Source organism: Plectropomus leopardus, chromosome 19 (assembly GCF_026936395.1).
Source record: "Plectropomus leopardus strain MGB_pleo_1.0 chromosome 19, ASM2693639v1, whole genome shotgun sequence".
In the NCBI taxonomy this organism is placed as follows: domain Eukaryota; kingdom Metazoa; phylum Chordata; class Actinopteri; order Perciformes; family Serranidae; genus Plectropomus; species Plectropomus leopardus.
In genome coordinates this window covers 15106397-15134322 of record NC_142194.1, presented here as the reverse complement: position 1 = coordinate 15134322, position 27926 = coordinate 15106397, and the positions used below count along the sequence as shown (strand labels likewise).

The window sequence follows — 27926 nt, the reverse complement described above, 5'->3', positions numbered from 1 at the left end:
ATTTTTTAACAGTTTAACAATATACCATCAGTAGTGTATCAGTGTATCAGCGTTACCATCAGTAGTTGCAATTTATTTATTAGTTATCAAGTAGTATTGACAAAAGTGAAATTAACAGTCTGTTAACAGCCAGCTTAGGAAAGATGACACTGACATGTAAAATTATCAGCACATTTATGGGCGAAATGCATCCCTAAAGGAGGTTAAATATTCATTTGTTTGTGAAAAATTGTTGTTCATCTCTCTAAGATGTTAAACATTTGATTCAGTGGTGCTCTGCATTATTAAGTAAGCAATCACATGGTGTTATAGATATATTGTTAGATTTATGAGCCTTCAGTTGATGAAGCTGACAAAAATATGTAATTTCCTCTACACTGAAGAGGTGGAGTGACCAGCACCCATATGATTCTCAGATCCCTAACTTTGAATGTTGAACAGTGGAGACTGCTGCCACTGAGAAGTGAGTGACCTGCAGTGAGTGAGGGGTTTGACTCTGTGCAAGTCAGTCTGTGAAAATCTGTCAGAGCCTTGATTCCCTGCAGTGCGGGGATGGTTTCTTCTAGCTGTGATGGTAGTTAGCACATGACTTTTTGATGAGCTAAGGGGTTGCTAACTTCATATCAAGATGCTGTATCTGATTTAGACTGACTGAAGCGTGGCTTATTCCCCCATCCTGGGTTTAACAAGTAGCACACACTGCTTATCTTGGTTAGTACAACATCCCTGGATTATTGGGAAGAACACCCTGAAATTGCAGATGAGGCATACAATTCTCCACTTTAATTCCCATTTTAAATACTGTTTTTTTTTTCAAAACTTGTACTATTATGGATATTTAAGTAGTTGAACATATTCAGTTACCTAATGATTACATCTGTTATTTCATGACATACCATTTTGATGTTGCACAGGTTATTGCCTCAAGTTTACATTTCATTATTCTAATTATAATAAAGGTTCTGTTTTTAACTAAAGAGGTGAAACAATACTACAGAATTAGATACTCACAAAAGCATCTACAAACATTATTTAGATAGTTAAAATGTTGTCAATGGTTATTGATTGTATGGAGTAAAACTAATTTGGCCCTTTTAAATGTTTTATAGGTGAGCTACATACAAGAGTACATGTTTGTGTCCTGATTGTGTGATTATCATTTTAAACACATATATGAACAGAAAGTCAATGTTGACATGCAACTTTGAGCCAAAGATAAATGTAGTGGGTTATTGTTGTTTTGCAACTTTTGTAACCTATTAAAAATTTAATGAAGGGCAAACATGTATGTATACCTTACAAAGTGCTTAGAAAGACATTATTTATTAAGTGGCCTTAAAAAGATTTAAATAGCAACTGCAACTTTATAATGGTCTTCCAAATAGTATTTCCAAGATCTGCTACATGGTATTTGTTAACAGTTTAACAGTTTATTACCATTAGCAGTTGCAACTTTATAGAAACCATCCAAACAATGTTTATAAACAGTTTTCAAACCAACTATTAATAGTTAACAAAGTGTTATAAATATTTGGTCTATCTATCCAAGAGATATTTATATTGTATAATTTACTTTTTTGGTTTTTACAAAGGTTTACAAATTAGTTGGAAACCATTAATACTTAGTTATATGTTTATACAGACTGTATAAGTCTTGGTATTTGACTAATAAAATAACAATCTATAACATTACTTATAATGGGTAAAGTTAATTAGTTATCATTTCTTCATTGGTTATCAAGGAGTATTGACAAAAGTATAATTAACAGTCAGTTAACAAATTATTAATGATGCGTATAATACGGTATTGCCAGCTTCAGAAAGATGATACCGACCGTAAAATTACCACATTTATGGAGTAAGATGCATCCCTAAAAGAGGCTGAGTATTCATATGTGTGAAAAAAAATGTTATTCATCTCTGTATGATCTATGTACATTTGATTCAATGGCTTTGTGCATTCTTTAGAAAGCAATCTGTCTTTATTACATTCACACACAGTTTTATAGATATATTTTTATATTTACTTGGCCTTCAGTTGATGAAGTGGACAAAAATATGTAATTTCTTCTACACTGAAGAGGTGGAGTGACCAGCACCCATATGATTCTCAGATCCTAACTTTGAGTGTTGAACAGTGGAGACTGCTGCCACTGAAAGTGAGTGACCTGCAGTGGGTGAGGGTTTGATTCTCTGCAAGTCAGCCTGTAGAAAATCTGTCAGGCCTTGATTCCCTGCAGTCACGGGGATGGTTTCTTCTAGCTGACGATGAGTGCGTTATGGTGCGTGAGGACATTACACATTGGGCTTCAGGGTTGCTTACTTCTCATATCCTAGATGTTGTATCTGACTGAAACATGGCTTTCCTCTTTCTTGTGTTAAACAAGTGGATGTTGAGTAAGATAATGTTAAACTGTAAAGAGTAGAAATACAAGCAGAATTCCACATTTGTCGTCAATTGCACAATTGACTACAAGCTATTCAAAAAAAGGAGTTAAACATGTTTTTCACGTGAAGAAACATCTGCTGGGAAGTGACATAATAACCACATGTATGTAATATCACTGAAATAATTGAAAGGTAATTATTTATTAGTGGCCCTCTAAAGCAGTAGGGCATCTTGGCTCTCAGTGGCTCTGTTTGTCTGAATTTTTTTAGCAATGGCCATCAGAAACACATTAACATTAGTTAAACTTTAAGTGCTAAAGAGTTGTTTCAGTTGACAACACTGGAATGTAAAGACCTGTAAAGCTAGTGTCAATGTAAACTTATTTTAGCAATCTCACATGCCTTCATGCACACTCTCTGTGCTGCAGTGACAATGCTGTATACCAGCCCTGTATTTGCCAACTAATTTACAACTCTGTGTGTTACCAACTATAGTTATCAAAAACAACCAAAAATAGATATAACAATAATAAAAACTTAGTTCTGGGTTGCACAAACCTCTTTGAATGGGGTCAACAGAAGATAACTAGTGAAGGCCCCATTCATAGAATGTATCCTGCTGTGATGGTTTTGAGATGAGGTGTTGGTGGCTCATCACCATTTCAATGCCCATCAAAACACTAACATACCAGTTAAACTTTAAGTGCTAAAGAAAGGTTTTAGTTCACAATACTGGAATTTAAAGTCCTGTAAAGCTGAGTGTCATTGTGAACTTATCGTATTATTATATTATTTATTATGCCTTTCACTTCATGCACACTCTTTGTGCACTGTGACAATGCTGCATGCCAGTGTGTGTAGTATATGTTATAGACTGTAGTCATTAAAAACAAACATCTTTGAATGGGGTCTAGATTAGATAATGCTAAAATACACTTACAAACACAGGTGTTTCATCCATCACTAAAAACTATTCATTTTGAACACAATGGAACACATTACAAAACAAGATATTTGGTGTTCAAATCCATTACCTATCATAATAGCATGAAAAGGAGCCTTGAAATACATAAAGAGACAAGGCTAAAAACCAAAATGAATGGCCATGACCTTTGACCCATAAAGCTGCACTGCATTAAATACCAACATGACTGAAGGATATCACAAAATGAGCTGGGGACACTAAAAACCACTGACAGTGGACACAGTTTATCACTGTATCTATAAATGCAAATTAAGACTTAACTATACCAAAGTAAAGCCAGATATCAGCAAAATCCAGAAACACTGCCAACTTCCCGGACCTGAGCTCATCTGTCACGTCACAGTGAATATTAAGACAAGTTATAATTGTGTTCACATTATAGCCTTTATTTTAAAAGCTACAATGGCAACATTTCTGGTGCCAATTTACTAAACAATGAGAAGCTTTACTGAATAGATACATTTTGTATTAGATATTTTTCTCTTTACAAAATGCACCTTTCTATTTCTTTTCATTAATCTATGGTGGAGTGTGAATATCACTCTGTCCTATCCAAAAGGGAACTTGTGTCATTATGTACCAGCCAACTTGGGACCACCATTAGCTTTATTCTATATGTGTGTGGCCCTTTTTCTGTAATGTTGATCAACAAAAGAAAATGCATTCTTATGCATATAAATTGAAAGCACGCACATACATTGTAAAAGAGATCCTGTGCTTGTAATAACTCTTAATGGGAATTTCAGTAAAGTCTGATAATAAATCTATTTTATGATTAATCAGCAAATACTATTTGCTGACCTTTATACGTTTTGGTCCTTTCTGGGAAACCCTTCATTGTAAGGTGAACATCTAAAGTAGAATTCAGTATGTTTTTCCATGGCCAAGGGATCAGCCAGTATGTGTGATATCTCTGATCTAGACACTAGAAAGAAGTCTCAGACTTGTAATGTCATGAAGTATAAAGTCTGGAGCTGCTCCTTCTGCTCATCGAGAGAGCCTAATTTTGGGGACCAACAGAATGTTTGTTATCCCTTAAACCCAAATGAACTTTATTATATTGGTGTTGTCAGTTCTGTAACAGAAAATGTTCCCATATACTTATAACATTGTTCTGGCTGTTCTCAGTGTCATCTAGAAAATCTTACACAATTTCATATCAATGGAGCAACTCTACACTTTATATCACATGACATCACAAGCACTCCAGTTTTTGGATATGGGAGAGGGAGTTGCCCATGTTTACTAATGTTTTTAGACTGCCTTAGATCATAGAAATAATATGTATGTATTTTGAAATGGGCATAATTTCCCATTAATACAGTATCAAACCATAAAAGGTTAAGCCAGCCACTAAAGTTGAGCCTTTATATTCTGTTACACAAACATACTAACAAATCATATTTGAAGAAGAAATGTAACATTATTCAGATGAGATTTTTTTTTTCACAAGTATTATTAAATATGTTTGTATATTAACCTTTACATGGTTGAGTGTGAATGTCACTCCGTGCTATCTAAGAAGGAACTTGTGACATTATGTACCAGCCAACAGTGGACTCATGTCATTATATCCTACTCAAGGTGGACCTTCTTCTGTAATGTGCACCAACAAACAAGTTGCATTTCTTTAAGTACAGACTGAGAACACAAGTATATTGAAAACTTGATTGACATTCACTACTTGTGAAAACTGGTCAGGTAAGTATTTTGGAAATTGAACAATTTTAAAGGTCAAGTCAAAGTTTGATGTTACATAATTTTAATTTAAAACTCCTTTTTTAGTTTTTCTTACAAAAGGAAATGGAGTGTGGACATTTTTTTCTTTTAGAGTGCAAAGTTCAAGAGTACAGCAAACGAAGTCGACTTATGAAGGCCCATTCATGAATGTGTATCCTGTTGTGATGGTTTTGAGATGAGTTGTTGGTGGCTCATCACCATTTCAATGCCATCAAAAACACTAACATACCAGTTAAACTTTAGTGCTAAAGAAAAGTTTCAGTTTACAATACTGGAATGTAAAGTCCTGTAAAGCTGAGTGTCATTGTGAACTTATCGTAACATTTATTATGTGCCTTTCACTTCACACACTCTCTGTGCACTGTGACAATGCTGCATGCCAGTGTGTGTAGTATGTGTTACAGACTGTAGTCATTAAAAAACAAACATCTTTGAATGGGGTCTAGATTAGATAATGCTAAAAATACACTAACAAACACAGGTGTTTCATCCATCACTGAAAAACTATTGTGAACACAAAAGGAATACATTACAAAACAAGATATTTGCTGTTCAAATCCATTAACTATCTGCCATAATAGCATGAAAAGATTTAGAGAACCTTGAGAAATCTCTGCATAAAAAGGGACAAGGCTAAAAACCAAAAATGAATGGCCATGACCTTTGACCCATAAAAGCTGCACCATTAAATACCAACATGATATCACAAAATGAGCTTGGGGACACTGAAAACCACTGACAGTGAACACAGTTCATCACTGCATCTATAAATGCAATTTTAAGACTCTACTATGCTAAGTGAAAGCCAGATTCAACAAAATCCAGAAAGCATACTGACTTCTCTGGACCTGAGCTCATCTGTCATGTCACAGTTTGATTTCTTTCTTTTGGAAGCAAACAGCTTTTAAGAGATTAGTCACAGACTTGTGTTAAATCATTTTATAGTGATTAACTAATTAAAATAAATATATTATTTATTAAAATAAGTAATTATATTGCTGATCATTTTATGTATAATGTTACTGTTTATAGATTTATTTTTCTGAATTTTTGGTGATACATTGGTAGTTACAATTGGTCTGGTCTAAATATACATATACATATATATATATATATATATATATATATATATATACATATATAAAACAAAGACAACAATAAAGTTATTAACAGTAAATAGTAAGATAAAACTGAATTCACAGGATTATGGGAGCCTTCTTTAAAAGATATACTTTGCTTTGGCAAGTATTATTTCTGTAATATTTATTATCACAAAAAATGTTGATATATTGCAAGCAATAAAGTTTACATACCCATTTTTAAAGATACAAATGAAGTTTTAGTGAAAAAGAAGCACTCTATAGGTGAGAGAACCAGGATAAACCAGTTTGACTGCAGTATATGGATGTCCCCCTTTGATAGGGCAGGCGTCGCTCAAGGCTTCAGGTCCCCTCTTGGCAATTTCTTTAAAAATTGTAAAAATCACATTTGCAGTAATATTGTGAAAGAAGACCTCAAAAGTAAATTTTCAATTCTAGTTTTGTATTTTTAAAATGACTGCTAATAAAGGTTCCCTCTTGGATAGTACACTTAGATAGTCCCCTATTATTCATGTTCGCCTGTATGTGTGTGTGTGTGTGTGTGTCTGTTATCAGTATCAGCCCAGCTTGCTGTAGTTAGGACAGCAATGATTAGAGAGCACAGGAGGGGGATAAGGGTTGATAATGAGCTCTGTGTGTGTGTGTGTGTGTGTGTGTGTGTGTGTGTGTGTGTGTGTGTGTGTGTGTGCGTGCGTGTGTGTGCACACACGCAGGTGTGCGTGCTATGCCATGCACTATACATGTGTATGGGAGCTTGTGTGCATCTTTATGCCTGTATATGCCTGTTGTGCTTCCAAAAGTAGTTGCATATGCCGTCATGATTGTATTGTTTGTGTGCAAAAAGTCTGGTGCTTCAGCTCACGGATGTGTGCGTGCGTGCGTGCGTGTGTGTGTGTGTGTGTGTGGGCACCTTCTCAATTGTGCTCCTTCACCCCTGTCAAACGGCCATTGTGGAGAAGGAGGGATGGAGGAATGGATAACAATTGTAACTGCGGTCTGCTGGGATGTTGGCTGGAAGCAGCTGCCTAAGGGAAGAGGGGGGAGGAGGGAGGAAGGGAGGGAAAGATGAAGGAAAGAGGAGATATGGATGCAGGAGGAAAAATGTACTAGACATGAATGTATTGGGTGTAAGGGGGAAATTGTAATTTTAGTTGGAAAGACGTAGGGCAATCGCAGAGTAAGAGCAAAATCCTTCAGCAAGTGGAGTGGAATGAAATAATTTCATGTTTATAAGTTATTGCACTACTACAAAACAAGCCCAAATTCATTGATGTATATATTTTGTACTGCTGCAACTAAACTACATAGCTGCAGACTTGATGTTTTTCATTTTCTGTTCCGAGTGCACAATGTGAATGACCATAGAAATACATTCATTTTCACGTTGGGTGAGTTCATAACGCTTCTGCTCTTGAATCCTATTACAGTCCCATTCTGTATAATTTGAAAAGTTGAAAATTGAAGAGGTTGTGAATGAGATCATTTTCTGTCTTTCATTCATGAATATCAATGTCTGAGAACATTAACGATTTTCTTTTTCCACAGACTTTCATGCGGCACAGGTTTGGCTCTTTGCTGATTACAAAATAAGATACATTTTAGGAGTCTCCAGGTGGCATAGGGGTTTAAAATAATGAGGAATCAACCTGAATGTGGGAGAAGGAGACAGGGACTTGAGATCTTCATCTAGGGGTAGATGTAAAAGTGATGTGTACGCACAAAAACCATGCGCATGCCTTCTCCCAAACATAAACTGGTATTTATAAAGGAGGTATGTGCGAGGGAGAATTTGCACACCTCACGCGTTCTTCAGAGCAGGCATACACACAGTTTTATCTGAGATAGCTGCGGGTAATATGATAAGAGGGAGATTAACTATAAATTTAGAGATGGAAAACAATGTTTAAAGGTTGCTCACTGATTGTTTTTTTTTAAATTTTTTGCAGCTTACAATGCATTCTGCAAAATGTCAATCAGAGACTCGTTTATAAGTTGATGTTAAATTATTTATGAATAATACATTTCAGCAATATTTTTGTTAACATTCATCTCACTGTTGGTGATCATTTGATTCAATCATGTGGAGCATTTTAGTTTCCAAATGACGGCCATGAATGAATCATTGATCCTTCTGACATTTAATACTAATGACGATCAAGATTTCACTGGGACAGTAATTTACAGAAATGTGATGAATGCAACACTGTTGGTGAAATTACACTGTCTTTACTGTATCTCTCCCTGACCGGTATAATGAATAGTTGAGGGGCGCATGTGTCAATATACAAATGATGGTTTAAGGGTGTTTCTACATCCATTTATGGTGAACTGTCCGTGGAAATGAGGTGAGGTTTGTGCCTGTAAAAGTCAGGCATACACACAGCTTTATAAATACATAAAAAACTAAATAGCCCCAATGTATTCCATCTTCAATAGGCAGAAATCCCCAATATATGCTATATATATATATATATATATATATATATATATATATATATGTGGAGATTTACTTCAGCTGCTGCTATTTAAAGCTCTTGAAGTTATGACAACACATTTTCCCCCATTTAAATCTATATTAATTCGTTAAACTTCAAGTTTATTACATATTTGCTTGTTTTGGGTGTTTTGGTAGAACAGGTGGTTAAAAGTGCAGTGGACTGGGCTGGAAGTTAAAATCTGTTCAAACACACACACACTCACTTACTCTCTCTCTCTCTTGCTCACTCCCCAACAGTCCCATTCATCACGTTGTGATTACTTGATAGCTTAGCCAGTTGGTAGCCCATGTTTTAATGTTTAGCCAGCTGTGACGGTTGGCCTAATGACTGGACTGGGTTTATTTAATGGAGCGAAATCTGCTGGAAATTTGAGAGTTGCCAGATTCTGAGAAAATCTGTCAGGGTTGTAAGCAGGGAAAACTGCCCACCACATGCACTGAGAAGCAGGTGGACAAAAACAAGACCATGCTTGAGTTCTCTTTGAAAGCTGTTGATGGTGTAATTTTACTGCCTGGCTCAGGCCACTAATAGGGCCTGTCAGACACACTGTTCCAAATGTACTGGATCAGACCGGGTTTTATCCAAACACAGTGTACACCATCTTAAAGGACCATGCAGGGGCTGTGTATGTTGGTATGTTTTCATATATTAACTCAAGTCATGTATGGTTTATATAAGTGAGAGCTGAAACAATTTGTTTGTTAATCTGCTAGTTGGTCTACAGAAAATGAATCAGTAACTATTTGTATGAATTGTTAAATATTTCTCTCGAGCACAAATTTAAGACAATCCCGGGCCCCAGCTTCTCACGTGTTTTGCCTTTGTCTGTTTCAAATAGCAGTAAACTGAATATTTCTTGAAATATTATTTGAAGACATAGCCACAGGCTCAGGGAAATGACAATGGGCCATGTTTCACAATTTTCTGACAATTAAAAGATTCTCAGTTGCAGCCCTAATTATTATCAGCCTTTTTTTTCCAAAAGAAAACTCCAGTTGAATTATTTTGTCACTTTTAGCCAGACACTGGACTCAATTCATGTAAGTGTGTGTAAGTTGTGAGACTGTCTTGAAATGCTTTAACCATTTTGACTGTTTTGTAATATGTGATTTCATTCAATAATGTACATTACAATGTACATGCACATCACTGTACATTAATCCACATGGAAACAAATGTAAATAAACCTGAGTTAGCTGGGGAGCTAGTTTTCTATTGGTTGTCCCTTGCCTGATGTTAATCAGCACCTTAAAATATTTTTTAAAAATATAATGTCAAGATATAATATGTATAATGGTTAAGAAAAACAATATTAAGATAAAGCGGCACACAGGATAATTAAGCATGTACATGTTTTGAGTTAAGACTTACATTCAACATCCAACAACTGACAGTCGACTGGACAACAGCAATGCAGTGATGATCTTGGTTGTCAGAAATTTAAATGCAGAAGGAACTAATTTTTGTGGTGAAGTGAACCTGTGCATGATCAACTTTAAAAGGTTGCTGTTTAGCAGCCAGCTCTCACTTTATCTCTAAACACAAGAACAACTTCCTACCGGATTGCCATACCCTCTAAGTAGCTCTTTGAGTGTGACAAACACTTGTATCTTTTGGGGTTAAGTCAAGGTACAGAGAGCTGTCAGCATGAAGGAGTAAAATATTTGGACATGTTTGACAGATGCAACTCTCACTTGTATATAACTTGCCAAATTGCAGTCGACTCTTGTGAGGAAGTGGGCCCAAAGTCAACATATACATATTTAATTTTCTTATCAATTGATATTGACTGACTGATCCATTCCCAGGTTTCCACCAGTGAGCGAGGAGGCTGCTGTTGGAACACCGGTGGGAGCCATCATGGCCGCTGCTGTCAATCAAACTATCATCTACTCCATCGTTGAAGGCAACCAGGGAGGTGAGTGTACTTAAGAGTGGTGCCTGTTGTCACTTGTGGAGTTGGCTGGATTCACTGCCTGGTCTGACCACTGATAAAGTATCTAGTTCACTTATACCATTAAGTGTGTGGTTTTTAGCGTATTAGCAGCTGTTATTAGCACAAGTCTCTGTACAAAGCCATTAGCTGCATGGAGACAGAGCAACAGTGGACATGTGTGATTCAACAGAAACACCATCTTTGTTATTTTCTCCCAAATTACAGAAATCACTTCTATGAAATGAGGGATTTTGAATAACTCATAACACATTCACACTAGAGTGTGGATCCATGGCACAATCCCGACAAGACACGATAGGCCAGGTTCAGACATATATTTTCATAAGAGTATTCGGGTTTGGTTTGGTCTACTTGACACTATACCCTAACCAACCAACCAGTTCCTGGCTATGTTTGTAGTCGACAAAGTGGCACCAAAGGCATCAAAGTGTGTGTTTTCAACTGCAGTTCAGCAAGACGCCATTTATTTCCCTTAGATTATCTGCATCTGGTTCAGGTTCAGACATTAAAAAAAAAAAAAAGTGTGCATGTCAGGCTTTGGTCGGGCTCGGTTACTACTCTCTCGGATCCGTGTCAGGGTCACATCTCAAGCCGCACTCAAATTTACACTAAACCAAGGTGAAGTGCTTTAGAGACAGATTCAGACCCACTTGCCCAGAACTCACAAAGTCGTTCAGAAAACAGTTTATGACTAATTCTACCCAGGTTTTGAAAAGGTGTGAATGGATGTGTCAGCCCAATGTAGATGTTTAACCGTAAATGTTTCACTCCCGGGGATTGTAGAAATGGCCACCAGCATGGTCTGTACTCTATGGTAGTGGTACTTGTATTTGCACTGAAATTTCATTTGAATTTCAGTGCAAATACTGAAATCTGAATGAAAACATGATTGAGAAACGATACACCAAAGTCTTGTTTACATTTTGTACTGCCTTGTCATTTGGAAGTATCTTCATCATGAAAAGTGTTCTTTGTGTGGTGAGCTTTTTATCTGTTGTTATCTGTAAAACATAGAATGCATGTAACTGTTATTGTGGCTAAACTGCTCAGCTCTACTAGTTCCTTTTATTCTGGTGTTGTTGGGCCATAAACACACAGCTGTGTTTGGGTGCATTAACACCATCATCTAGACTGGGCCTACCTTGACTTGCATTTAGTCTGGTAAAACAAGACCTGATCTCAGATTAGATGCGGTGAAGGGTAAACAAAAGAGTAACAAATTGCGCCTTGAATTTCTCAAACACTTGAAATGTCAAGTGTAAATGGGGCCCAAGAGTAATAGTTTTAAAATTAGGTTGCTTGTTTTTTTCTCTGTGATTTGATAATGCTTCTTTATTTAAACATTGTTCAGAATACCTCCTTTACAAACACTTCCTTTTTCCTTCTGTAAAACTATACACCATAAAACTCCTCTCACTATCCAACGGCTTTATAAAAAGAGTAAAAGAAAATCCCTGTGTCTCCCTATTTGACCTTTCTCTCCTATATTTTGCTCTCTGTTTCTTTCATCCTACCTCCCCCGCTCTCGCCGTCTTTCTTTATCTCTCTGTGTCTCCAGGTGTGTTTGCATTAAATGAAACGACAGGAGTGATTTCCACCGCCAAGCCCCTGGACTACGAGGCCAACTCCACCTACGTTCTGAAGGTAGAAGCAGACTCCATGAGAGTGGTGTCATCTAACCTTCGAGTTCCCTCTAAGAGTAAGTGCGTGGTTGTGTTTATGAACTCTCCTCCTCCAAGATTACAGGACTAACATTTGACATCAGGTTGCATCACTGCAAATTTCACAGATCTTCTCCTCTCTAATTATACACACACACACACACACACACACAGACGGATTAAAAAATAACAGTTCATCACCCACTTCATGATATTAAGATAAACTTGCCACAGGCTTTAGCTCTCTCTCACACAGACTTATCTCTCTCTCACTCTCATTCTCTCCGGAGCTCTCTCTACTTGTACCTTGCACAAGTTGTCTTCAACCCTTCACCTTGTCTATACAATTATGTCTCGGAAGACATGTTATATTGGGCCTCAGCTGCTGTTGTTACCTTTCAAACAGCCTTTTCCTCTCTCAGGTGTCTATCTAACCTGTAGGCTACACCACTTTTGTCTCTTCGCCGTTGTCATTTTTAAATGCTTGCCTTTCCTTTTTCTTCTAAATTTGTGTCTTCTTGGCTATCACAGTTCCTACATACATAATATGCACATTTTGAAATTGCCCAGAATTTATCTTTTAAATATCAAGTTGGGCAAATGAAGCTGGTGCGCAGTTTGGAAGATTGTTGATTTTATCTGTAAAGCTGTAACTTTCCCCCAAATACTCTGTTCCAAACAAAGGCTCAGAATGATCTATGCAGGTCAAGTCATTGTTAAATTGTATTAAACCTGCTGTGATCTAAGCGCAGCCTTAAAGGTAGAGATTTAAAATGATCCATCAGAATTGTTTGCCACCGAGCTTATTGATCTTTTAGATGCTGGCATGTTTTTCTGACAGCTGAGCATTGTTTAACAGCGACGTCAAACTCATGCGTCTGCACTGCTGGAAACTTGCAACAAGGAGTCATAGCAGAGAGGAAGAAATGGATCAAAGCGTGGCTTCATTTCATTATATGTCGCTGCACAGTGCGACTTACAGTAGAGCTCGGCTGATATCTAAATAAAATGTTATCAGTTCTCATCCCTCCTGATAGTTGTACAATGCAGAGACTGTCATTTACTGTTATACTGTAATAACTGAAAGCGGACACATGATTTGCTGCCCTGCTTTACTTACATTTCTTTCCGTGATGTATCCTCAATATTTATGGCCTCCTCTTAGACGCAATATCTCAAGAACAGTTTGAGGGAATTTCTTCAAATTTGGCACAAATGTTCATGTGAATTCATCACTGAGCTAATCAGAATATGGTGTGAAAGGTCAAGTGACCTTGTATCCATCTCACTCTCATGAATCTGATATCTGAAGATGGCCTTGGGGGAATTTCCTCATATATGACACAGACATCCAAAGATGAACTGATAAGAATCTGGTGGTCGAAGGTCAAGGTCACGGTGACCTCATAAAACATGCATTGGGCCATAACTCAAGAATTTATACACTCATGTTTCATACAAATATTTAATAGGATATAATGATGAAGTTCTGACATTTTGTATCCAAGAAGTCACAGGTCAACTGTGATATCATGATGTTTGACTAAAACACTTTTCTGGCCATTACTTGACATCATAACTCAGGGACAGAGGGGGAGACATTTGGTCAGATGCTGAATTGGTGACACTAATCTCGGTTTCCCACCTTGAAACTGTGCTGATTGTGTAAGTCTTTAGTACTGCCAAAAAGAAGATGTGTGTGAGGCGTTTATGTTTTTACAGACATTGATATAAACTGTAAGTGCATCTTGACTGGTGTCCTTGACCATCACACACTTTAAATGGGTCTTAAGTGATGACTGAAAGGGGTCACGTTTGTATGAGTCTACGTCTGTATGAGAAAATCCTCCACAGTTTACCTTTCAGTTCTACCAGGCATAGTTTCCTTGCGCTGCTTTCAGATAGTTTTATTCTTTTAGTCTTTCAAAGGATTTATTTTCATACTCCTCCCTTTGTTTGCTCTATCCTAATTTTCTTTCAATTTTATCCTCATTTTAATCCATTCAAATATGACATTTCCTCAAGTTGCATAAGGGAGGAAAAACCGTCCAAAATAAGTTTTTATGGTTTAAAATGAAATTATCACTGAAGTGAAAATGGCTCTAATTAGTCTCTCATTCTTTCCCCTCTGTCTTTCTTATTTCCTGTCTCTTTTCTCTGCCCTTTTTTTTCTAACTGTCTGTATCTGCTGGTATTTCTCTCTCTTCTCTTTCCTTCACAACATATCTGCGTTCTCCTTAATTGATGCTCAGCTCCACGGGTTCCCTCTTTCTTCTTTAATTATAGTGTTTACCACATGCTGTTCTCATTTCATCCAGCTATTTGAATTTAAGCATTCTGCAGGGATTAAAACTACAAATCATTGTAGTCATTAGCAAATCTCCTTCCATTATTTTTGGTACGCGTTTTAATCAAGCAACAAATCAATAAGATTCTAACAATGTGTTAATCCGGTTTTCTAACTCAAGTCAAGGTTGGAATCGTAAATAGACGTTTTGGTATTGTGTCTCGATTGCTGTTGTAGATAAGAAGATTAATGTTTGCATCTGCTTGTTTGTTTGCGTTTTTCTTTTTACGTGCCAAAGTTTTTAATGTGTTTTTTTTTTCTTTTGTCTTTCTTGGAGTAAAACTTAAGCAGTTCACACAATCCTGGGATTTGTTCTTTCCTTCTGACACATGATTCACCCTTTTACAGAGTTTGGTTGATGTATTGTGTTGCAGTTTTACGTGGGTGTGATTTACAACTCCCTGTTTTTGGACAGATAAGACTGAATGTGAGTCATTCCACATTGCAGCCACTGAATATGAATGACGGAAGCTCACTGGCACAATGTTTTGTCGTACTGAATCTGTAGCTCAAGTAAATTACAGTAATATTTAATCTGTTTTTGATCAATGAAATGAGATTTTTCCAGTCAGTTTGTGTGAATAATACAAAGTAGCCCTTATAGTACAGTTGATACAAAATTACATTTTAAATCTTGCCATAAAAAGTATTTTTGAAGACTTTAAGTTTTGAAAGGCCCTGATGTCAACTGCAATATTGTCAATGGTCATGACCTGTGAAGATTCTTGATGCGTATATCTCAAAAATGCGATCAGAGGGTTCAGAGCAGGGTCACCTCTGCTGCAGGCTCCCTAGACATTCAACAGCTCCTCATACATATTTTCAGAATTTGTCTTGTGTCAGCTCAGGAGGTGAAGCAAATAATCCTTCAAAAATTGCTCAGATACTCTCAAAGATAATACCAAAGAATGCTTTTTCAAACTTACAGGGGTCCTACTAAGATATGTTAGCGTGGAGGTATGAAGATATGGAGCTAATTATATGAATATAAAGAAATCAGTCACTAGCTGATGTCAGCTTGACTCATTAGTTTACACAAACACTGGAAACATGGTATAAAGAAAGTTCTGAAGCCTGAGGTTTTTTTTCTCACAAGGATTACGTTTTCATTTGTTTACCTAATTATTTGAAACTAGCCACATTTGACATGAAAGTCAGACATTGTGACATTATACTGTATATACATGATAGAAAATTATTGTTATTACTTTTATTTAAATTCAAGAAAATCATTGGGGTGTGGCCCTCATTTATAATGATGCTTAATATAAAGATAAAAAAAACAATCAAATACCGTTAATAAAAGATACAAAAAACAATCAATCATCGAAGCAAATATATAAATAGAAAAAGCGACATTCAAGATACAAACTACCAAAGCAAATCAACCAAATGTGGTACCATATTCATGTATCAGTAATAAAAACAAGCAATTAAAATCAGTGCAAACAGAAGTTAAGTGGTCAGATCATACATTTAAACTCACTCCCCTAGTGTGTGATTAATTTTGTTGGTGCTCTGCAAGAATTTCCAGTCAGAGGATATAAATAGAAAGAAGATATTGGGACTTGCAGTAACAGCCAATCATTAGAGATAGATTGTGGTCCAAGAGACCTCTGTAACATAGACATTATACGATATGATGGCTTCTTCCTAATAAAGGCCCCATAGATAAATAGATACATTTGCTATTATGTCTGCCACACAGAGAGGATCCCTCAACCTTTTCATACAGGATGCAGTGATGAGTGGAAGGCATCACCAGTGACAAAAATAAAGGCATAACAGGTCCTCTGTTACCTGTTTAATCATGACTATTCAATGTCTTAAAGAAATGCTTAAGATTTTGAACCATGTTTTCAGGGAATGTTACTCTTCCTGCCTCTGCTGTTGTCCTGCTACTCTTTGTTTTTTTTCCAAATGCTGCTGATCACGTCATGGTAACGGTTTGTAACTTTGGCTGCAGATTTTCCTCTAGGAGAGGCTGCTCAATCACTGTCAGACCAGTTTTACACTTGCCACACACCTTTTCAACCAAAAGAAAAAAAGCAACAGAAAAAACAGTTCAGACAAATAATGTAGACATGTCAATATTGTCACCTATAATTAAAGTTAGTAATATCTGCTGCTAATGTAATATTTGTGACACCTGCAGGCAATGCAGAAGCTGTGACTTTGCCTGAACATGGTGTTATCTTCACAGCGCCAGGATTGAACTGTTGCTTTTCTTGTCAATATTTGGCAGTTGCAGGTTCAGGACTGCAGGTCTGAAATGGGTCGGATATGGTCCCTTGTTAATGACTGTGTTTGTCCTTGATCCTTCTTTTCATGGATCTTATTTTTTGCTTTTTACCCCAAATACTTTTTGTGTTTAAGATAAGATCCCGTTTTCTACATTTTGTATTGACAAATTCAAATGTCTATAATAATGTGTCAATCTTGTGTGTTTGTCTCAGCTAACACCGCCAAAGTGATAATCGACATCCAGGATGAGAACGATCACCCACCGGTCTTCACCAGATCTCTTTACATTGGAGGGGTTGCAGAAGATGCCAAAACTTTCACCTCCGTCCTGCAAATTCAGGTACAGACACAACCAAAGTTCAGGAGGTGGACAAAATACCAGAACACGTGACAATACAAAGTTATTAAAGTGGAAATAGACTATTTTTTTTGCTTGAACTAAAATCGGCAAATAGGTACATTTTGCTTGCCAAGATTTAAATAAATAAAATATCTAGTCCGTAAGAACCCAAAGATATCTAAAACTAGTATGAAGCAGCTCAAACTTGTACATTTGCACTGGTAAGAACAAAAAAATAGCATGATTTTCTCAGGATGTGCAAAAATTTGCTTAAATTTAGCAAAGTGCCATTATCTTAAAATAATGCTTTATGTTTAGGAATCCTACAACTGGTGCAGCTACACTAAAAACAAGACACAAAAAAGATTCAAGACTTACGTTCTCATCACATAAGTGGAGCTGTAATGTGCTGCCGTTGACAATGTAGGAGGAAATAAAGAGTTTGCCCTCTTGGCTCAGACTCTTTTTGTTTAAGTACCTTTATAGGTATAAGCAAAACTGACGAGCCTTTGCTACAATAATGATTCTTAGCAGTTACTTTCCCTGGAAGGGGAAATGGTGGACAGTGGAACATCAAAAATAACTATAAATTTAACCCGACAAGGGAACAAAAGCCCCATTGATAAGCTCTGAAGGAAAAATGGAAAGCAATCTGGTTTGTCTTTGTAAAAGTGGCAACAACAATAATGCCACTTAAAAAAACTAGAGAGGGTTGCCTCATTCACATTTTTATCGATATCCACAAGTTAGGCACTTTGTCCTATCTGAGATCCTTAATTTTTAAAACCCTCCAGTGAAACACAAAGTTTTTGATAACGTAAAGAACACATCTGACTCCAGGGGCCTTGTGTTTAAGTTTGTATGTTTGTTTTGGCGATTGTATCGAAGCTTTTACTGTGAAAATTGAGGAAGCCTGGGACTGTAAACCAGGTTTTGAATTCTCTGGAGTTAGGTGGGAGGAGAGTTTGTCTATAATACAGTCCTGCTCTGTTAATAGTAGACACCAGCTTATCCAGTTCAAAGTCATCTATCATCTTCACTATTCCAAATCCAGATTGCACAAGATCTAACCCTCTGTCTCACCACTGTGTGACAGATGACATGTGTCAGAGGGCACATTTTCACACATTTTTTGGTTCTCACTTACTGGATTCCGGTCCAAAATGGTGACTGGTACTCAAATGCCTATGGAAGAGGCATCGATTGGAAGCTGGACTTGCCATCTTTGGCAGCTCACAATCTACTGTGTCCTTTCCCACAGCTTAACACAGCTTGATGTTAGGGATGACTGTCACTGAAAGACTCATTTTTAAGGAATGGAAATCTACACTTCTCTTACTGCAACACATATCCAATAAAATCTCTTAATCATGCCAGGTTACTTAAGCTTTCAGTGCTCTTCTCACTGCTACCGCTCCTTAAAGCAATGCTGCTGCTTACCTCTGTGACTGCGGTTGTCGCCTCTGCTGTTGATATAGTTTCAAAAGCCGCATTTATTACAACTTTTACAATGTTTGTATCATTGCTGCATGGATTGCTTTGTATTTTAAGAAGCTCCTTGTACTTGTTGCCTAATAATGTCCCCAATTTTAACGTGAGACTCAAAATATTATGACACAAAGAAAGTGTTGACAGCTTTTTTTTTTTTTTTTTGCTCCATACGAAGGTGCTAACGGGGCCCGTGAGGGTTTGTGTGCTTGTATTTCTGTTGTTTATTTTAAATTAGGATATTTTTCAGTCCAGTAAGTAACAAGATTAAGATTATTCTCTGTCTCTCTCCCTCGACATCTACCTCTACCTTTCTGTGAATTGATACATCTCTTTGTTTCCCTTTCTTTACCCAACTCTGGAGAATTTCATATCACTGTAAACAACTCGAGCGAATCTCGTGTTATTAAAATGCCTTTTAGGACCCAAAATGGGTCACAGAGCTCTCAGCCTCTATCTGAGAAGTAGCAATATGTTTTAATGAGCCTGGATGCCACAAGAGACTCGGTGAGGGTCTGTGGCAGAAAAGTATGGGCTTTAATATTTTATTACAGTTTTTAAAATCATTCTTAGACATTCCTTCTTCATTAGGTCACACACAGTGAGAGTGACAGGGAAGATGAGAGAATAATTCAAAATCACAATATCACAAACATAGAAAATGTTCTTTCTTTCTCACAAACCTAGTTGATCAAATTATTATTCCTGTGTTGCAATCACCAGAGGGGGGTGGTTTTGCATATGGATTTTAAGTGTCAAGGCTGGTGCTGGTTTACCGTAACCTTCTCCACAGTATTCTGACCTCTTTAAATACTTTAACAGACCAGAGGGGAAGAACTAATAGCTTGGTAGTAGGCTCGATCACCACAGGGAAAGGCAATAGATCTAGATGTTGGAAGGAAGAGAGAGGATTGATGGTTAGATAAAGCTAACTGGCATCCTGCTGAGAGACAAACTGACAGAAGAAGGTAGGGGAGACGTGCATGAGTCATGGGTGGATGAATGGATGGAGTGGGGGAGTGGTGTCTTAAGAGATGGACAAGGATGCTCACGGCACATTTGCCAACATTTAGATGAAGGAGCAAGACAAGAGGTGAAGAGAAAGTTTGAATGTGCGTTTTCAATCTCAGCGGTTTCACTCAAGTCTAACTAATTCCATCACATCTGTCAGAAGCACGCACGTTGTCTTAATGAGGTTTTTTTTTGTGTGTTTGTTGTTTTATCTGTGTGTTTATTGCTTCACTCAAGCCTGCCATGTCTTGAGAGTGTACGTGTTCAAGTGCATGTGCTGGAGTTCAGTATTTTGTCCCTCAGGGGATGCTAGAACACAAATATTGATTAGCTTGCAGATGAGTCATGCATTGGCAACCTACTCAATACCTCAAAAGAGTCTTTTGTTCTTCAAAACCACTTTGTCACACTGTCTTCCCAAAATGCTTGTCACTTCTTCAACCACAACCAGTGCAGATGTAAAGTTTAAACTTCTTTCTTTCTGCAGCCTCTCTCCTCACCTTTTAATTACTAATTCCATCCTACCCTTTTAGTGAGTATTCATACCAAAAATAGCCCTGCGTTAAAAATATTCAGACAGCCGCACTGGTGTAGGTGTGCTGCTGGAGGAACTTGTGAGATGACAGAATTACAATCCAGGAAGTGAAATGTGGAAACTGTGTACAGTGAAAAAGCTTGATAGAATCATTTCTGTACAAATGTTGTTAAACAGTTTGCTTATAGTAGTCCACCTTACGGTGTTTATTTTTGGTTCTTACGTACATGACAAGACATGTTAAAGAACAGCCTTGGGCAATTCTGTTTTTTGTACTATGAATTCCCAGACACACCAAACAAACAACTAGAAAATGGGCGTGCCCAATCCCATTTTATATTTTTCCCCAACCCCTCATTTTTGAGTACCGCCTTGCCCCTTTGAACAGAGTTACAAAGGATACTGGTTGAAAACTTCTATGAAATGGGACAACACTCCAAGACCCTGATATGCTGACGTTTACAAAAACAGATGTGACAGTCATGAGCCATTCACAGCTTAAGTTCCAAGCAATCAATCAATGAATCAAACAAGTCATGAAATAAATATGAAAAAACACTGCTCCATTACCAGGCAGCTAGTGATTTATTTGTATAGCACATTTCAGGTAACAGGGCAATTCAAAGTGCTTGTCAGAGCAGTAAAATGTAAACCATATTAAAGGATAGAGTCTTACAAAAAAATAAAGAGAAAAGTTGTTAAAGGTTTAATTAATTACCAATTGATTTTCAATTTTAAAAAATACAAACCAACTGAAAACAACTGAACCGTCTTTATTCAACACTCCTCTTTTTTTTGCGCTCCCAATTTAGTGACGTCCTTTCAGTTGCGGTCTTGACTGGCCTTATAATAAAAACCTGAATTCCTCTGCCATTCAAAGACAAGATCAAGACTTTCAAAAAGTGACCTGGATACCAGTCATGACACCAAGACTGACCTCGAGTACTGCAATACTGGTTAGCACACAAGAAACTGGCATACGTCACTGTTTTATACTGTAGAAAATGATGCAACAGAGCAAAGGCAATCAAACTGTGACAGCAGCTGAGACAGCACTGTGTTATCCAACAGATTAGTCCTTTTTTCTGGAGCTTTTTCATCAACAGCCAGTTATTAATTTATTCACTTTGGCAGCTCCACCTAGTTAGACTTTGTATGTATGTGGATTTAGGACACAGCTCTACTCTTTCTAGGTGCAATAGAAAATAATCAGGTCTGTACTCCATAGCTGTGCTTTTGCAGTTCAGACAGGTGGTTGATATTACTGCAGGTATTGATGTATTGCTGAAAAGTTATCCCAACTGTGCCGCTCACCCCTGCAAGTAAGAACACCAAAAAAAAAAAAAATCTGTACATCTATTCTTCCCTCAGTCCTCCCTTATTCCCTCATCTTTCTGTATGTATGCTTCCTTATTTCCTTTATGCATTCTATTCTTTCCTGCTTCCATTTCTTTATTCCCTGGCCATAAGAAAAATAAAACATTTGTGTTTCCTGCAGTCGTAGCGTTACCATTGATGTGGTGGGTGTCTCAGAGCTGAATCTGTAGTCTATACTCCCAGCCCTTCTTGTAAAGACTCAAAAATAAATCAATGTCTGTCTGAGTGTGTGCCTATGTCTGGACGTGAATGTGAGGTTTGCATGTATGTGTGAATGAGGGAGAAACTTGATGGTTAGCCAGAATGACAGAACAGATGAATAGACCTGCAAACAGCTCAAAGCACCGCTTTACCCCCTACTGCTGATTCAGAGTACTACATCAAACAGCACAAACAAACAGAGCAGGCTGTCCCCATGATAAAAGAAAATCCAGAAAGAGCAACAGTAATACATGGCCTTTTGGTTAATGAGAAATACAAGATATCTGTCCTAAACGAATCAATATACATGGCAACTCTGCATATTGATCAGCAGCTCAACACCTGGAATCAAAGGGCTCATGATAGTGATGATAATAATCCCAGAACATATAATTGATTTTTATGATAATGGAAACAATGACTGACTTGATCACAGTGTTTGTGTCGCTGCTGATGACGATGATGACATTTCATTATAACAGTGATTATGATGATGATGATGGTATTTTCGTGGTGTCATGATGATGATTACACTAATGACTGTGTTGTGATTCTTGTTTTCCTCATTTTACAGGCTCTGGACAAAGACACGGGTAACTACAGTTCTATGATGTACCGGCTCATCATTCCCCCTCCTGCTGGTAAAGATGCTAAAGACACCAAAGACGGCTTTGTCATCGAACCTTACACGGGCGTGGTGAAGACGGCGATCATGTACCGCAACATGAGGCGGTCATATTTTAAGTTTGAGGTCGTTGCTACAGACAACTATGGTCAAGGACACAGCAGCAAGGCGGAGATAGTGGTAAACATATTCATTTTTTTACATAGTAGCAAATCTGAACAGAGTTTCCACAATGTGCTTGATGTGCTTTATTTTATAGGGGAAAAACATCATGTATTGGTATGAAATAGTACATTTTTAATAATGTGCTTAAAAAGTAATTGAAATTCAAATGAACGACGTAATGCTGTCAAAAGGCCTTGACTCACCAAGCTGACAGTTGACCATCGCCGTCAGTGAGCATCTGTGGCTCTAGTCTTTGTTGTGACCCACACTGTTGACCCTCATCTATCCTTGCTGGCTTCTTTCCACCGATTCGAACGAACGACACAACAGTCGAAATTATGTAAAAGTTGGCTTTCATATATATCAGTTAACTTTTTTTTTTTTTTAATTTCTGACACAATACTGTCTTGCTCTCTCTCTTTCTTTTCTGTCCGGCCTTAATGATGTCCTGCATGATATTGTGGATTATTTTGCTCCACTCTGAAAACCCTGACCATTAGACCTGTGTTGGCAAGGCTAAACTTAACATGACTTAACTTAATGAGCCAGCTTTTCATTGTGATATGCTTTTCTCTCTCTTCAGCAGTGCCCCAATGTAATAGCTATGTCAAAAGTAAAATTTAAAGGTATACTTTGAGGATTGTTGGCCACTGTTTGTAAACACACTCACCAGCAAAAGTAAAGGCAAAAGCCAACCCCAGATTCACCCTATATTTGCGTTTTTTGGTGCTGTTTGAATGCCCGCTGCTTACTGTCTGGCGTCCTGGTCGCCTCCTTCTCATAAAGCTGAAACCTTACCTGAGTGCTGTGGGGGTACATTCCCATAAAAGCCCCAAGCATAAAAAATGAGAAGAAAATACAGGCAGAGGGCAGAAAAATACACTGCTACACACTTCTAGTGATCATAATCAAAAATTGAGAGTGGTTACTTCTGTATGAGTCTATAGAATGTTTTTAACCAAAATCTAAAAGTATATCTTTAGGTTCCAGCTGGCATTATTTCCTTGCGCTACTTTCAGATGGTTATATTACATTCATGTTTTGTTGATAATTTTATACAGTTACGCCTAAAAAGAGTGTGGTAACTTACCCCCCACTGAATAAGACAGACATTGATCACAATATTGTTGATATATTTGGGTATAATAAAGGTTTATATTTGAAAATTAATTATTTGCTTTGAGCAGAGTCCTTGAAAATACAAAATAGGACTAGAAAAGTAGTTCAAAAGCCATTGAATTTCACTATGTTATGTCTGTGTTAACTGTGGCATGATAGTTTACTTCAACTTATATCCTACATTTTTCTAAACAAAAACTGAATTACATGATTAAACTTAATTGCAATTAGCTTTATGTTGCTTCGAGAATATGAAAAAGCTTGAAAGTTAGTTGGATTGAAATTTTTATCTTTTCCAGTGCAAACTTTTTTTTCAGTGGTGGAGATGCTCCCTGATGGGGTTTAATGAAATAATTCAAAGCTGAACATGTTTTGGTTTTTTTTTGTTTTTTTTCAGCTTAGTTTTAATGCAGAAATGATTTTTAATTGCATTTTTCTCTCTTGTGTAGGTGTCAGTGGTGAACCAGCTGGACATGCAGGTGGTTGTATCAAACGTCCCTCCAACTTATGTGGAGAAAAACAAAGACAAGCTGCTCAGGTAACTTACATTATATTACATGTTTTTTAAATGTAAAAGTTAGAAATGTTCCCATTTTCTAGAAATATAATGATGCCAGAGCAGGCAGTTTGAGTTAACACGTGTCATCAAATTGCAAATAGTTGCTGATGGACATCTGCTCTGTTGAGCCACTGAGCCTCTGCTTACATAAAGTCTATTGTTAGCCTCTGATAAACAGTTGCCCACTCATGTCAGATAACTCCTCTTATGCTATAATACCCCTGAATATGTAATTTCATCGAACAGTGATAAAAGTGAAAAAACACATCTTGCTATCACGTTCAATGCCATTAGAAGTCAGAAAAGTCAGCAAGAGCTCAAATGTGAAGGTACTGTATCAGAGTGGGTGTATATTAAGCTATGCAGTATTAAAATAAGGGTTTCACCTTGATTTGATATTATATTGGTTAATGGTAATTTTTTCAGTGTCTTTGTATCTCACTGGATGAGGAGCTTTACATTTTGCACCTCGCTCATCCATTCACACACACATTCATACACCAAAAGTGGTGGATCTGCCATCCAAGGAGCAGGGCAGCCCATCAGAAGCAACCTTGAGCAACCTGGGCTTCAGTGTGTTGCTCAAGGACACACTGACATGGGACCCAAAAGCCTGGGATTGAACCGCCAACCTTTTTGGCCACAGGAAACCATTTTATACAGTAACACCAGTGTGTGTGGTCCCTCAATACTGATTTAGTCGTTTTGTGTCTCTCATAAGGAAGGAATAAAGCTGTAGTTACTAACATGGGTAAATCAAGACTTGATGAAAGCACAGAAAGTCCTGCGTTTAAAAATAGTTTTTTTTATCATAATGAGGTGTCCCAGTAAAAAAGAAGCTCCAAAGTGCTATGTTGAACTAGAACCCACAGTGGGACTGTAACAAGGACAGGCATCAGACCACCACAGCAAGGCCACAGCTACAGAGAAAACAATGTCCCCATTATTGCCAGAGAAAAATGCAGAGCACACTGCGGTTATAGTTGTAATTTATCATTATATTTTAGTTTATTTTTGTTGGTATTGAGGTTTAGGGGCACTAAGGACATCCAGATCCTTGGATGTGAACACATGGGCATGTTTTTCAAGGAATAATTTGTATGCCTCTGTGCTGGTGATAGCTGTTGTCGAAGGCGTTATGTTTTTGAGGTTATACCTCCCTCAGTTAGTCCCATTCACATCGATGCCATGAGGGAATTTATTCAAATTTGGCAGAATTGTCCACTTTGAACATTAGACCTTATGTCTGTCCCCATGTTAACATAGGGTCTCCGAGTATTGACTTGCTTTTGGAGCCAGCCTCAAGTGGACATTTGACAAACTGCAGTTTTTTGTACTTTGTTGCTGGCTTAATTTTTCAGCCCTGGAAGTTTTAGCTTCACTGAGATATGTTCGTAGATATCTTTCTTTCTTTTTCATGTCCAGATTTCCTAAGATCAGTCTGAATACAATCTGGATATTCAAAAATAAATAAAAATAAATGATGATTAATAATAATAAGATTTGGGCTGAACGTCTAAACATGGCGCTATTGTTACCTATGCCCCACCAGTTGGCTTCTTTGTTGTCCTGCCCTACTCTCAATCTCTCAAAGCCAACACGCACCCTATAAGATATTCTTTGCTAAGTTCAAAACATTTGGAGCTCAAGCCCTAAAAAATAAGCTTATCAACACGACAGTGGCAGCTTTAATCTAAGATACTCTGACTTTATTCCAATGTAGCTCAGCCTGTTTTTCAAGAATTTGCTTAAATCAAATGCTATTATTTTGCTTTACAGTCTCCCAAATGTGTTTTCATTCATCTGAAGAAAGGCAAAATGTTAATGGTAAACACAAATTGCATCATTCATTATATGATAAATGTTTTCATACACAGCTCATTCAGGTTGCTGCTTCATTTATCTCACGTTACTTTATAATGACGTTTTAAAGCGCTGACCATCTTTTCTATCTGCCTTATTCTCTCACATAAATACACACAAACACACATGCACACCTTAGTGGGGCATTTCCTGCTGTGAGCAGGTGTTTCTGGCGGGACAGAAATCAATATTTCACAGCACGACTCTGCTTAGCTGAGAGGATGAAAAAAAATGTGTGTGGTTTTGTGTGCCCCTTTGGTGTGTGGTGTGACATGAGTCACAATGAGTACATGTTTGTGCTCAAAGAAGTGTGTATTTTGGTATATGTGTACATTGACGTGCGTATCAGCCATGTCAGTGTCCTGAAGGCGTTACTGTGATCCCATCAGTCAGAACCCATCATTTTTTAATCCTCAGCATTTTGGAGCGCTACGTCCAGGAGCAGATACCGGGAGCAAAGGTTGTCGTGGAAACCATCGGGCCACATCGCCATGGTGACGGAATGGAGCAGGAAGACTACACCAAGTCGGACCTCATGATTTATGCTATCGACCCGCTGACAAATAGAGCTGTATCTAGACAGGAGCTCCACAAGTAAGAACTTCATGAAAGCAAATCCATGAAAAGTAAAATGGCAGCGCTCCAAAATCTTTAAATCATAAACGGGACAGGACTGAACCTGAATTACATCGCAATTAGGTAAATCCTAGTTTAACTGGCCTCAATTAGTTTTTTGGAGTGCTGCCAATCACACAAGTTTGCAGGTATATTGTTGAAGTCAGTCTTGTACTCTCTGGCAGCATCAAGAAGACATTTTGTCATTCTTCATTCTGTGTGAGAGCTATTTTAAGGGTGAGGAGTTAGGAATTGCATACACACAAAAAAACATATAAAACAAAAAAAGTTGACCACACACAAGTGTTTGTTTTAGCATGAAACTTACTGAGCACTTGCTGCATGGATAAGTTTTTTGATATCTATCTGGCAGTTTTGCCTTTCACCACCATCAGCCACTAGTTTGATGTTGGCATCACTTGCACTGAGTTTTAGAGTTCAGTGTGTAATTTTTTTGCTAAATAGACATTTTTTCACTTACATCATTGTTTTTTTCGCCCCAAGGTTTCTTGATGGTAAACTCTTGGACATCAATAAAGAGTTCCAGCCCTTCCTTCCTCCTGGTGGACGCATTCTGGAGATCCGAACCCCTGAAGTGGTGACCAGCGTAAAGAAAGCTGTGCAGATTGTAGGCTACACAGAGGGGGCGCTGTTGGCACTGGCAGTTATCATCATCATCTGCTGTGTCCCAGCCATACTGATCGTCATTATCACCTACAGACAGTAAGTGTAAATTACGTGAAGTAGTATTTTTACAGTTTTGGAATAAAATGTCATTTTAATCAGGGACAGTGTCGACTGAATAAGGCTGTAGCAGCTATCTATCTCTCTGACTGACTTGGGTTGGTGATATGCCACAGTACACTTTCTTTGCTCAACAAACCTCATGAAAAGACTAAAATCAACAGTGAGTTTATCCTCCTAATAGTTTTATTTAAGACTGCTTGTTTGTTGTCATCTGGCGATGGTCTGTGAAGCGTTTGGAGCTAGCACAGAGTGCACGCTGGCACTGATATCACTCCCTGAAGAACTATTATCTAATTTCTAGAAAATGAAAAAAAAAAACATTTAAGAAAGAAGCTGACATATGGGTCTACAGTTTGCATTT

At 37.6% G+C, this 27926-nt stretch overlaps 1 protein-coding gene across 2 annotated transcripts in view; it reads left to right on the top strand.

The window, feature by feature from the left end:
- LOC121959055 (protocadherin-15-like) overlaps positions 1 to 27926 on the top strand; it is a 398851-nt gene that overhangs the window by 324866 nt on the left and 46059 nt on the right. Inside the window, exons 27-33 of one of the 2 annotated variants that reach the window (XM_088069675.1) lie at positions 10520 to 10629; positions 12227 to 12367; positions 17133 to 17260; positions 22447 to 22677; positions 24231 to 24319; positions 26621 to 26797; positions 27323 to 27541. In XM_088069675.1, coding sequence (XP_087925801.1) covers positions 10520 to 10629; positions 12227 to 12367; positions 17133 to 17260; positions 22447 to 22677; positions 24231 to 24319; positions 26621 to 26797; positions 27323 to 27541 — 1095 coding nt within the window. Of the gene's footprint in view, positions 1 to 10519; positions 10630 to 12226; positions 12368 to 17132; positions 17261 to 22446; positions 22678 to 24230; positions 24320 to 26620; positions 26798 to 27322; positions 27546 to 27926 lie in introns of those variants that run through there. The other variant, XM_088069674.1, reaches the window with a different exon arrangement.